The following is a 12,705-nucleotide window of genomic DNA, read 5'->3' as shown; positions in this document are numbered from 1 at the left end:
CTACATCAAAAACTAATGATGTAATGTATGGTGATTAACATAACATAATAATAAAAAAATTTTCAAAAAAAAGATTTTTTATTTATTTATTTGACAGAGAGAGACACAGTGAGAGAGGGAACACAAGCAGGGGGAGTGGGAGAGGGAGAAGCAGGCTCTCCACTGAGCAGGGAGCCCGATGCGGGGCTCGATCCCAGGACCCGGGGATCATGACCTAAGCCAAAGGCAGACGCTTAACTGACTGAGCCACCCAGGCGCCCCAAGGCTCATGTTTTGACTGACAGCTTTTATTGCAGAACTCTAGGTAGGAGCAAGATGTACTAAGCGAAGGAGACCCGGGAATGGAGACAGGTCAGGTTTATGCCCAGTTGCAGCAATCACAGCTGGTGTCAAAGACATGCCTGGCCTGGCAGTTCTGCTGGTATGTGACTCCATTCAGGCAGTGCCAGAAGGCATTTCTGTTATTCGCCACAGGGTAGAGGCCGTTGGCTTTTCCGGCACAGAATCCACTGCCCCCAGAACTGCCTCCAGAGCTGCTTCCAGAGCTGGGCTCCTGCTCCCACTTCCCCGCTCCCACTTCCGCCCCCACTTCAGCTCCTGGGAGGAGGAGTTATGGGTTCCACAGGCTGAGCAGGGGCGGTGCAACCTGAAACAGCACAAAACAGACTCATGGACCTGGAAGAGGCTCCCACCCTCGCCTAGAGGGGAGGAGACTAGTGGCCCTGAGGAGAAGGTCTGGAGGTGGAGTGCTGTTAGCTCTGGATCCCTACAAGTGAGGAGATCACAAGATAACTCCATACTCAGGAAAAGCTATAATTTCAAGCCACTCTGCTTTTAAATTTTAAAAAGTTCTCTCTTCCCTGATGATGTCAAAATCATTAAAAAAAAAAATTACTGAGCATCAGTATGTGCAAAATACTTGCCTAGGATCTGGGTATAAGTGGCAAGCCAATGAGCTCTAAGAGAAAAATCTGGAAAAAATTTAAGGATGTGGTATTTCCCCTGAATTACAGATTAGAAACATGTGAGCAGTACTGAGGGTTTCTTGTTCAGTCTCTAGGGGGGCTGAAAGAGACTTCATGAGGGAAGTGTTCATAGAAAAGTAAATGCGTATATATTGAAGGCCAGCCAAATTTCTTGGGGCTTTTCCACACCTTTAAGACTTAGCCGAGGTGGAAAACTCAGGTAGGCCTGGTTTGCCATAAAAGCATGACATTCCTTACCTGGAAGTTCAAGGGTAGGGAAAGAATGGAGCACCTGTGTCTCAGCTGGGCAAGAGCAGTGAGGTGAAATGTGAAGTGACTCCCTGGCCAGTGGAGGTGGGCAGATGTTAGAGCTGCCTTTTGACTGGGAGAAGGAGCAATTGTATACCCCTGGCATCCTTCTGTTTTCACTTACTTGCACTCTGCAGCCCAAGAGCTTTCTTCAGGGTGTTGATCAGGGGGAACTTGCCCAGGTTGCAGAAAGTGCCTGTGAAGTTATCCAGGTCAATGGCCCAGACCATGGCACCTCCAAAATTGTTATCCTTAAGCCACCAAGCCTATTTAAGGACAGAGGACACCAGAGGTCATTTTACTTCCCTGGACTCACGGCTGGGCCCGCAGTATGTCAGACAGGCTGACCTTACCTTGAGACCGAAGCTCTTGACATCATCATAACCAACCCACTCGTTGCCCTGATAGGTGTAGGGCACATCCTGAGGAGCATCCCATGCCTGAGTGGCTCCATTTTTCAGGAAGGTACAGATTTTTAAAAAGTCAAGAGATTCAAATCTTTTAAATAAGATTCCCATGAAAGAAAAAACAAACACTTGCCTCTTTGATTTTTTTTTTTCTTTCATGTCTCCAATTGGGATTTTCCTGGTTTCTAATTATGGGTTGTTATTTGAAGTAAATAATATCAAGTTGCTGTTGAAATATTCCTGTTATCCCTACCCTTAATACTTGATTTTGGGAGCCCACATTACTTTGAGAGATATAGTTCTTTTATTTTCTTACATGCTAATATAAATGACCTTAAGTATGTAGTTTGTTGCTTGAAGGGATATTGCACATTCTAAGTGCTCTTCATACTGGATTAGGTAAATGAATAGGTAAATGAATTTAAACTCTTAAAGCATTTGGAATGATAGCTGTATTTTAAGTAGATAAGTAGCGGACAGAATGAGCCTTCATTCTGTTCAGCACAGGGCATGGAATTCACAGAACTGTATAGTCTAAACTACCTACCTCACAGTAGGCCCAGAACCCAGCCTGCCTGGCGTAGGGCCCAGCAGGACCAGCGCCAGAGGTGGGGGCGCCAATGCCAATGTTGGAGGAGTCACTCAGGGTGAAGGTGTGGCCATAGGTGGGGACTCCCACGATGAGCTTCTCAGCTGGAGTCCCACTGTCCTTCCAGTAGTTCATGACGTAATCCTGCAATGACAGTGTGTTAGCTAGGGGCTCCACCAGGCTGATGACCCAGCGCTTAGTTATGTTAGTCCACTGTTCTTTTTTTTTTTTTTTTTAAAGGTTTTACCTATTTACTTGAGACAGAGAGAATGAGAGACAGAGAGCATGAGAGGGAGGAGGGTCAGAGGGAGAAGCAGACTCCCCGCCGAGCAGGGAGCCCGATGCGGGACTCGATCCCGGGACTCCAGGACCATGACCTGAGCCGAAGGCAGTCGCCCAACCAACTGAGCCACCCAGGCGCCCTAGTCCACTGTTCTAACAGGCAAATTGTATGATGTTAATGACAGATAGTATTTTTTTCAAAGCATTTTGGTGAAATTATAGTTAATGAGATTGGAAAGGATAGTTATCCAAGTGAGACATTTGCAGAATTTTCATTTGTTTTGTCCCTGAATTTCCATATGGTGTGCAGCCTCATCTCTGGTCTGCATCTGCATGTGTGCAGGGACTCACCACACTGAGGTAGGCGTTGCTGCCAGTCAGTCGGGTATTTGTACAGGGGGCTGTTCTCTCCAGTGTAGCCCTCCCAGGAGCCATGGAGGTCATAGGTCATGATGTGGATGTGGTCCAGGTACCTGAGGTGGGGTAAGGGATTTAAAAACATTTGTGACAGTCATTTCCCACACCTATGCAGGCAAAAGTTACCACTTCCAAAGCCTCCTAAATGAGGTCCCTGAATAGCAAGACAGACTGAGGACAAGTCTACCTTGCAAAAGTGATAACTACAGGAGTTTGAGGATAGGGTGAATGACTCACTGGGCCAGCTGGGGGATTTCATAGCTGGACTGGATGTTGGAGATGCCAGCAGCTACTGCAGCAGTGATCATCGGACTGGGCTTGTTGATCTGCTTGGCCTCCTTCACGCACTTCCCCTGTAGAATAATCAAGTACAGTAGGTCATCTATGCATCTGATTTCAGTTCCTTAAACAAGTAAGTTTGTATCATGCTTTTCTTTTTCAAAATGCTTTCCTATATTTTATCTTACTTTAGTTTCTCAATTTCTCTATAAAGTAGATAGGATTGATGATATCAATCGATTTTATAGCTATATAATATGAATAGAAGTTACACAATTTCACCAAAGTCCCACAGCAAGTTAGTAGCCAGGTTATGCCCAGAACGCAGGTCCCAGATGACCAGGCGGAGCTCCACTTATATCACTATACTCTGAACTTACAGTTGCTGCAGTAACCTATATCCAGCTTTTGGCACTATACATGTTGCTTCCCTTTATCCAGTTAATGAATTACTTTATAAGACTGACATCCCATCATACGAAATGCTGATTTCGTCAATAAGGGAAGTGGTTACAGCCAACTGATGGGTTTCCATTATTTAGCATGAGCACCTTTATTTTGGGTGATTTTAATCTCATTTGGAGGACGGGGTTCAGTTTTTATAGTTGTATTATTAGAGTGTGCCAGAGTGTGTTCCACTGAAGGGTGGGTCTGAAAATTGTCATGTGATACTAGTTAAAGGAATTAGGGAAGAAGAGAAATTATAGGCAGGATGTTACAGCAGTCTGCAAATATTGAATGATAGATTACAAAAGATGTTTTATCCTTTGTTATTTTGGTGAGCAGAACTAAAGCCAATGACTGGAAGTTATAAATTATGACTGGAGGCATGTTTCGGCTAAGAATAGAGATGTTCTTTCTTATCTCTACAGCTGTTCAACAAATAAGTAAATAATAAGTCTAGTGTAATGGCTAGAAGCAGTAGACTCTGTAGCCAGACTGCATGGGTAGTTATGACACCTACTAGTTGTGTGATATTAAGCAAGTTACTTAAACCTTAGTTTCCTCTGTAAAGTAAAGATTATGATACTTATAGTACCTAGATTATAGAATAGATGTACAGGTGAAATGAATTACAATTTTTAAAATACAATAGTAGAATAAAGTAGCATAGTGTCTGACACATAGCACACATGTGTTCTTGTTGTTATCTTTATGAAATGCTGTTGAATGAAGGCATGATATCTAAGAATCTTTGTGACGTGAAGATTCCATAATTCTAAATTTCAGTTTAGTTGCACTTGGGAAACACCAGATTCTCCTTGGAAAGAATAGGCTTTGAATATTCTTGGGTTAGAGATTGCCACTTCCCTCCTCACCTGCACTAGGACGTTGAAGAGATGTTTGCCCTGAGGAGAGCTCCCATGAGAGCCAGGGTACTCCCAAAGTCCAGCCCATCAAACTCATAGTGGCGCAGGAATCTGATGACTGAGGCAATGAAAGTCTGGCGGTTCTCAGGAGTGGAAACCATGGCAATGAAGCTGAGGGAGACCCAAAGAAGGCAAGGTGAGGGAACGCCTTGGTGGTCCCAACACCTTCTAGTAAAATCAAACTTTTATATTTCTGCCTCAGAGCTCTTCACTGGGGACCCACAACCCAGATATAAGTATGCTTCTAGTTTTCTTTTGTCATTACTTTGTAATCAGTACTCAGCCAGCCATGGTATTTCAGAGTTCCCTTTATTTTGTTACCCACCCGACTCTGATTTTTTTTCCATAGGTTGCACTTGTTGCTTTGAAACCTGGCTACCCCAGCTCACTGTGTTCTCTCTCCAAATAGTCCCCCCCAAGTTCATATGCCTTCAAAGTCTTCTTGTTTATTTGCATGACTTTCTCTTCTCTTCCCCCAGAAGGTAAATAGAAGTGCTATAGCACTCTCCACATGGATTGTGCTTTTGAAATACTTTAAGAAGAGGTTGTTTTGAAATCTCAGTAACTAAACCTCTGTGAATGGAATCCCAGAATATACATCTAAATGTAAACATATAAAATAAATTGTGTTCTACTTTAATATTGAGGTACTGGTAGAGTAATTTATTCCAGTAGTCTATTTGTTTAATGTGCATCCTTCATAACCTGTCTTAGATTGTGAAGTGTAAAGGAACATAACTTGTTTTCAATAGCAGATGAACACCAGGCTCTCCCAGAGAGGACTTACAGGGAGTTCCAAAGTTCCAGCCTCCAATGGCCAGGAGAGTTTTAGGCTGGCTGTTCCTACAAAGCAAAGAATAGAAAAGAGAAATTTCAAAATCCATGAGTCCTTCTATTTAAAATAACGTTGCTTTGGTATTGGACCTGGTCATATAGTTCGATGTTGCCTTGATAAGATATTCTGTAGGATAATTTTCCTTCATTACTGAAGACTTTCTTTATAAAAATTGTGTTGTTATACAATACTTAGGATAATACTAAGTGAAATAAGTCAGTCAGAGAAAGGCAAATGCCATATGACTTCAATCAGATGTGGAATTTAATAAACAAAGAAAAAAGAGACAAACACAAAACAGACTCTTAAATACAGAGAACAAACTGGTAGTTGTCAGAGAGGAGGTAGGTAAGGGGATGAGGTGAAATAGGTGAAGGAGAGGAAAAGTACACTTATCATGGTGAGCACTGAGTAATGTATAGAATTGTTGAATTAGTATACTGCACACCTGAAACTAATACTGTATGTTAATTAGACTTCAACAACAACAACAAAATTGTGTTGTTATCATAAATGCACTCAAAATTCTTCGAGGAAATCCAAATTATGGGAGTGGATTTGTAAAAACAGGTATCTATTGGCAATAATATATATAAAACTTAAAAGCATAATTAAATCATATTCTGTTCCATCAGATGAAATGATAAATGTTGCTGGAGCATAATTACTTTCTCAGCCTCCAATATAATGACTATAAATCAGTTGCTTAAAATTATGCCCATTTTTCTGGAATAGTGGTTCTCAAACAGTTTATATAAGAATGGAGTTCAACGGTCAGAGTGGGAAAACATTAAAATTCTGGGCTTATAGCCCCTTTCTTAGAGATTCTGATTCAGTTGGACTGTGGGAGGGATTGACATTTTTATCAGGTGCCCCATGTGATTCTGATACATAGTCAATGGATCACACTTAAAGAAATACCACTCCACAGAAGTTTACTTCCTCTATTTATCATAACTTATATTCTAGTAGTTACATTCAAGATAGTACCATTACTGATGGTAGTGATGGCCTGTAGCCTTATTTCTCCTAGAAATAGCTAAACTGAGCAAATCGAAAATTAAAAGATACCAGGGTTATTGTTTCTTTGTTATGTTTCATTTTTACACAAATAGAACTCTTAAAATACAGCAGACATTTCTGATTTGGGGGGCTCAGTGACGTCTAATCTTCATTATCTTCCGCCTCCTGCTCTCTGATGTGAGTAGCTAAGATGGCTTGCAGTTTCTTGGATCATAAAAAAAGCTATTGACATGGAAAAGGAGAAATAGAATTGATATGTTTTGAATACCTGCTAGAGCAGGCAATGTGCTATGTTATCTATATCCTTGCTACTTAAAGTGTAGCTTCCTGAACCAGAAGCATCAGCATCATCGGGGAGCTTGTTTGAAATGTAGAATCTTGGTCCCCACCTCAGACTCACTGAACCTGAACTCATTTTAAGAAGATCCCAGGTGATTTCTTTGCACATTTATGTTTGGGAAGCACTAACCCAGGAGATACCAAATTAGATATCTCTTCCATCTCTTACTTGTTTTTCAGGCCACTGAAAGCTTGGTAGAAAGTCACATCATTCCATTCAATGGTGGTGATCTCATTGTTCTGCATCCCAGCAAAGGCATAGATCAGGTGAGTACATAGGCAGGGGTCAATGTCATCAGGCTTAAAGCACCCCAGGCCTGGCTGGTACTGGGCCCAGTTAGTGAAGTAACATGTCAGCTGGTAAGCAGAACCTGAGAGCAGTAAGGAGTGAGAATAATGGCCTGATTTAGGTGCCACTGAAAGGTGCTATGAGTTTTGGCTCTGTCTCTGTTTCCCTCCCTTTGCCTCAATGCCTGATCTCTATGTGGGGGTGTTTAATGTAAATATTTTTGCAGATGAGTTCAAAGATTCTAACTTGGGAACTAGTCACTGACTTGGGGTTAGTTATTTTTGACTCCAACAGATTCATTTGGGGATCTTAAGCCTAAGAACCACTTAAGAAAAGATGTCCAGTAGTCCTGTGAAACCCAGTGAATACTAATTTATAACTCCCAGTGGTCATTCTAAAGAGGCTAGCAGTGACAGCCAATCCAAAATAATAGGTTCTCTCAGTGTCAAACCCATCTGTGAAGTAGACAGTAGTTCTCTTTCCCTCATATGGCTTATCTCTTGATATACTTTAAAAAATACATTAATCAGACAATTGCATTATGAGTAATTTATAGAGATTTGTGGTTTATGGTAGGAAAAGATTGTGTCAAAGAAAGAAGACAGAGTTCATGACTTACCTAGCTGAGCATTCAGCAGAAGTGCCGGACCTAGAGGGAAAGAAAACACATGCACTCTGAACCAATCGTCTATACCCTGTGGAATCTGATTCTGAGGCCTTGGGTGCCATCCTATTTGCCATAGGTTGTTACAGCCCAGGGGCACGTAGGGATTATGCTGAAGAGTAGGTTTTCCAGTGAAGGCACCAATAGATCCACACTTCCCTCATCTTAGTCAAAAATGGCCATGGCACTCTCTTCTTCCACCTTTCATGTCAATAATAAATGCTACTAAATGCAGAGTTCACAGGGTACTGTTTTGGAAGATTTACTGAATTTTTACTGAAATTACCCAGAATGTACTCTACTCAATGAGTACACATCCATCAGTGCTTCACCTCCCTGAACCGGGATGATTATATCCTTCCACAGACAAGGCATCCTCTAAAGCAGTGAATTCAATATCTCCTGAAGCCTTGGAATTTTCTTGGAGCCACCTTTTAGGAGCTCTTATAGTAGAAGAGAAGTACCAGGAACTGTGAGGCAAGACTCCAGATGCCTCTCCCTGGTTCTACCAGAGCACTTCTGACATGATTGTTTTATAAATTGAGCTAGAAGTTTCATTTAGAAAAGGTTTTGAAACTATAAAAAGTTTGTAAATCACAGCTCTAGAACAACTAATAAACAATGGATATAGCTTGGTTCTAAACAATTTACTGACTTAACCCCTTTAAATGATTGCATTTCTAGCTGACATTTTTATGATACATCAGCAACTCAGTAGGACAGTAGGGGATAAAAAAGAAGTAATTCTGAAAACAGTAGAACAAAGATAACTCACATCACTCTATCTCAGTTCTACTGATTTCATCCCTAGAAAAGCTAGACCAAGGATTCAAGCAGGTAAATAAAAATGATACCAATTAAAATGAGGTGGTGCAGGAAGATGAATGCAGAACAAGAAACAATTGATAAGGGATTAGAGAATAAGAGAAGCATTGGAAGAAAATAAGCCTTTCTGTTAGGACAATGCCCATGGGATCAATGAAGGTAGAAATGTTACTAGAGTCAGCTGAGATTAGAATAAGAGACTGATTTGTATATGTCAGGATTCTCTTGGAAATTTTAAATGATGGAAGAAGAATGGAAGAGCCCAGAGGTATAATGTGAAGACTGCTTCACAGCTGTCAGATCCAGAGAGAAAAAGAAATCAGGTAAGAGTAAGGCTCTGTCTCTGACTACAGACTCACCTGTGAGGAGAATAAGCTTTGCCATGGCTGTCACTGGTACTGGTCTAGCAGAGCCTGGATTTGCTTTTTATACCATCTGAGTCCCAGGTTATCATAAGGGCTTCCAAGTGGAGAACAATGGACTCAGATGTGTATGTAAATAATCAGTAAATCAACAGATCTTCTCCCCTACAAACACCACACCTTAGACCTGCAACCTATACTTCCCCAGCACCACCACTTTCTCTGCTCAATAAGGACAAAGCAATGCTATGACTCCTAACAAGGTGGTAGAGACCACCACAATAGAAACCACCAGCTTAATAGCTTTTATGGCAGTTCCCAGGGCTGATAAGCATCTGTTTAAACATTCTGGTTAGGTTTTTATGTTGTGGACATTTCGTGCCTGGCATCAAAGCATATCTTTATTGGAAAGCAAATAACAAAAGCCCTTAGAAGTTATTAGCTGTTTTTAAACCCTTTTTCTTCATGGAATTATTCATGTATAATTTGTACAATCAGTACAAACTTTCCATCTTTAGGTGCTACTTTCTGAACATTTTACCCACACCTGTTCTTTGGAATGATCTTAAGTCATGATTATATGATAATTTTATCTAAGAATGGTTTCCAAAATGTCCCCTCTGAAGGTCAACAAGAACTCTCTAGTGTTCCATAGTTCCAAATTACACCCAGAAGATGCTAAAAAAAATATTTAGTGTTGCTGATGGGTAGAGATGATGGTGATGATATTGAAAGGAGTCTCTTTTAATAGAAATATTTGCAATTTGACTATGTCTAGAATTTTATGTTTAAAATTAATTCCAATCTACCTTTCTAAACATTATCCACTACCATTATCCTATAATAAATTTCTGCTTCAGACAAATGGTCTATTTGTTGTCCTCAAACATGTCTTGCATGCCTTTGCTTATACTATCTCTCCACCCTTTGCCTGTAACGTCTTCTCCTTCTCCTCACTGCCTGCCCCAATTTTACTGTTCTTCAAAGCCCAGCTTAGCCCCTCTCTTTGAAGCTCAGTGATCTCTTCTTCCTCTGAAATATCTTATATACTCTAGTACCTATTGTCTGTACTGCTTACATGCTACTGTCCTGTACAATACCCGGAAGTAGTTGGTGGGCATATGGGCGCCCATTGTGGGATATCAGCACCTTCGCTGACTTCTATGGGTGCAGACTGACTTCTCTATCACATTTAGAAACTACATTGTATCCATTCATCCCATGATAATTAGGCCCTGAGTGCTTAGTTCCCACTGGCAGGACCAGAGAAAGTCTGGTAGAAGTGCTGCCAGGGAGGATTTCAGTTGTGAAAATAGTAATAACAACAAACACTACAACAAACAGTACGTGCCAGAGATTGTTCTTGGTGTTTTATATCACTAAGAACTTACTTTTGCAAGTGGCTAAAACCAGCTCTAACAAGCACAGATTCATATTTTGGGAAAATATGAGGACGCTCACAGGATCAAAGGTAAGAAGATAGTACTGCGTCTGATAAGACAGAAATCAAGCCTTTTGGGGGGTAGTGGAGTGGGACGAGGTCTTAGAATAAACCTTAATTTTATTTTTTAGCCATGCTTCATTCCACATAAGAATCAAAGTTCCAGGAGAAATAGTCTGTGTAGCTTTGAGCTTGCATCAGACACTTGATTAGGGATAAAAAAAAGGGCACTTGGATTAAAATTTCCATCAGGACTGATCACAAAATGAAATTCTGGAAGAGTGGGGGGCAAATACTGAGTGAAAAACAAGGAATGTTCATCAGAGGGTCTACTTAATTATTTCATTTAACCCATAAAAACTATTATTACTGTAACCCCAATTTTGTAGATGAGAAAATTGATCAAACAAATCTTAAGCACCAGATGTAAGATTCAGTGCCAGGATAGCTGCCTCCAGAATGGAAATAATCTTTACACTGCACTGCCTCCTTATATTCAGTTGGTGGTCCAAGTTGAGCTGGGGAAGGCATTTCCCCGAGGCACCCAGGAAACTATGGTTGGGACAAAGAGCCAGAATTGTGTTAAATCAAGGGTAAGTCAAGGATTTGCAAAAATAGCAAAGCCAGTAGTCTCAGGGTTATGCTCTTTGGCACTATTAGGTCTAGCTGCTGTTTAGATTTAGTGAGATATTTTCTTTTGAATTTGGTACCTTTTATCCTACATAAATGACCTGCGGGTAAAATATTCCTTCTTAATAGCTCCTTAAGAGCTCCAGGTGTGTCCCTATCAAGCCTGCTTTCTATCTGAGCACTTAGGTGTTGGAAAGAATTATCATCATAAGATTTATAGAATAATAAAGGTTTAAAAGTGTGTCATTGTGTATCTTTTCATATTGTTAAATTTTTTTCAATAAGCTTCATTATTTTTAGATTCTCAAATTTATGGTACAATGTACCACACACATGAGTTTAGATACGCATTTAAAGAAAAATATTTAAATGAAAACCCCTGTTCTACCACCCAGCTTAAATATGATAATACTATCTTTGAGTATTACTCTGTATGTCCTTACCCAGCTCAATGCTTCTCACTCCCCTGGAATAAGCAACTATCTGAATTTTGTGGTAACCATTTCTTTGCCTTATTTATAATGTTATCATATATGCCTGTATCCCTAAATAATATATTCATTAGTTTTATAAGTATTTATTATAATAATATCTTCATTAGTTTTAATATCTTCATTAATTTTAACTTTGTATATGTGAAATAGTGCCAAATGTATTCTTCTATTTCTTGCTGTTTTAGCTCAGCATTCCTGGATTCATCCAAGTTGTTACAGGTAGCAGCTGTTCACTCATTTTCTTTTTTTAAAAAAGATTTTATTTATTTATTTGAGAGAGAGAGAGAACAAGAGTGGGGTGGGAGGGGCAGAGGGAGAGGGAGAAACAGACTCCCTGCTAAGCAGGTAGCCCAGGACCCTGGGATCATTACCTGAGCTGAAGGCAGACGCCTAATCGACTGAGCCACCAGACACCACTGCTCGCTTGTTTTCATAGCTGTATGGTGTTCTATTATATGAGTGTGCTACAATTCACTTATCCTTTCTACATAGAGCAACATGTGGGTTGTTTCCAGCTTTCCCCCCTGTATGCTGTTATAAGCTTTTCTTAACATGTCTCTTGGTGAACATTTGCAAATTTCTCCGGTGTTTATATTGAGGAATAAGATGGTTGGGTGAAATAGCATATGAGTCTTAAAATTTATTATTTAGCTACACATTTTTTCCCAAAGTAGTTGTATCAGTCTGTACTACCAACAGCAATGTATGACAATTCTTATTACTCTATATCTCTGCCAAAATTTGGTATCATCAGATTTTAAAATTTGTGTCATTATAGTAGATAGTTTTAGTTTTTCTCTCTCAGGTAACTAATAAGGTTGAGCATTTTTAAACATTTTAAACATTTATTGTCCACTTTTTTTCCTTTTCTGTGAAATGTCTGCTCATGTCTGTTGCCCATTTTTCTATTGGGTTGTCCACAAATGTATTAATCCTTTATAGGAGTGCTTTATATATATTTGGAATTGTAATTATTTTTTCTCCCATTCTGTGTCTTGTCTTTTCACTTTTTTTTAAATTTTATTTTAAAATTAAAATAAATTACTCACCATACAATACATCATTAGTTTTTGATGTGGTGATCCACGATTCATTGTTTTCATATAACACCCAGTGCTCCATGCACTACATGCCCTCCTTAATACCCATCACTGGGCTAACCCATCCCCCCACTCCCCTCCCCTC

General features: G+C 40.1%; 1 protein-coding gene across 1 annotated transcript; it reads right to left on the bottom strand.

Annotated features, from left to right (window-relative positions):
- Positions 1-237: 237 nt before the first annotated feature.
- Positions 238-5,444, bottom strand: CHIA (chitinase acidic). The gene is given in 10 exon segments (XM_081810685.1): positions 238-538; positions 570-646; positions 1,399-1,540; positions 1,628-1,749; positions 2,231-2,414; positions 2,904-2,928; positions 2,930-3,025; positions 3,207-3,322; positions 4,568-4,635; positions 4,638-5,444. Coding segments are annotated over 10 exon segments (1,092 nt in total). The 5' UTR covers positions 4,720-5,444; the 3' UTR covers positions 238-358.
- Positions 5,445-12,705: the final 7,261 nt, after the last annotated feature.

Source organism: Leptonychotes weddellii, unplaced genomic scaffold (genome assembly GCF_054177405.1).
Source record: "Leptonychotes weddellii isolate Sample4059 unplaced genomic scaffold, ASM5417740v2 HiC_scaffold_3276, whole genome shotgun sequence".
Lineage (NCBI taxonomy): Eukaryota > Metazoa > Chordata > Mammalia > Carnivora > Phocidae > Leptonychotes > Leptonychotes weddellii.
The sequence above is the reverse complement of the archived record's forward strand: the minus strand, read 5'-3'. Positions and strand labels throughout refer to the sequence as shown.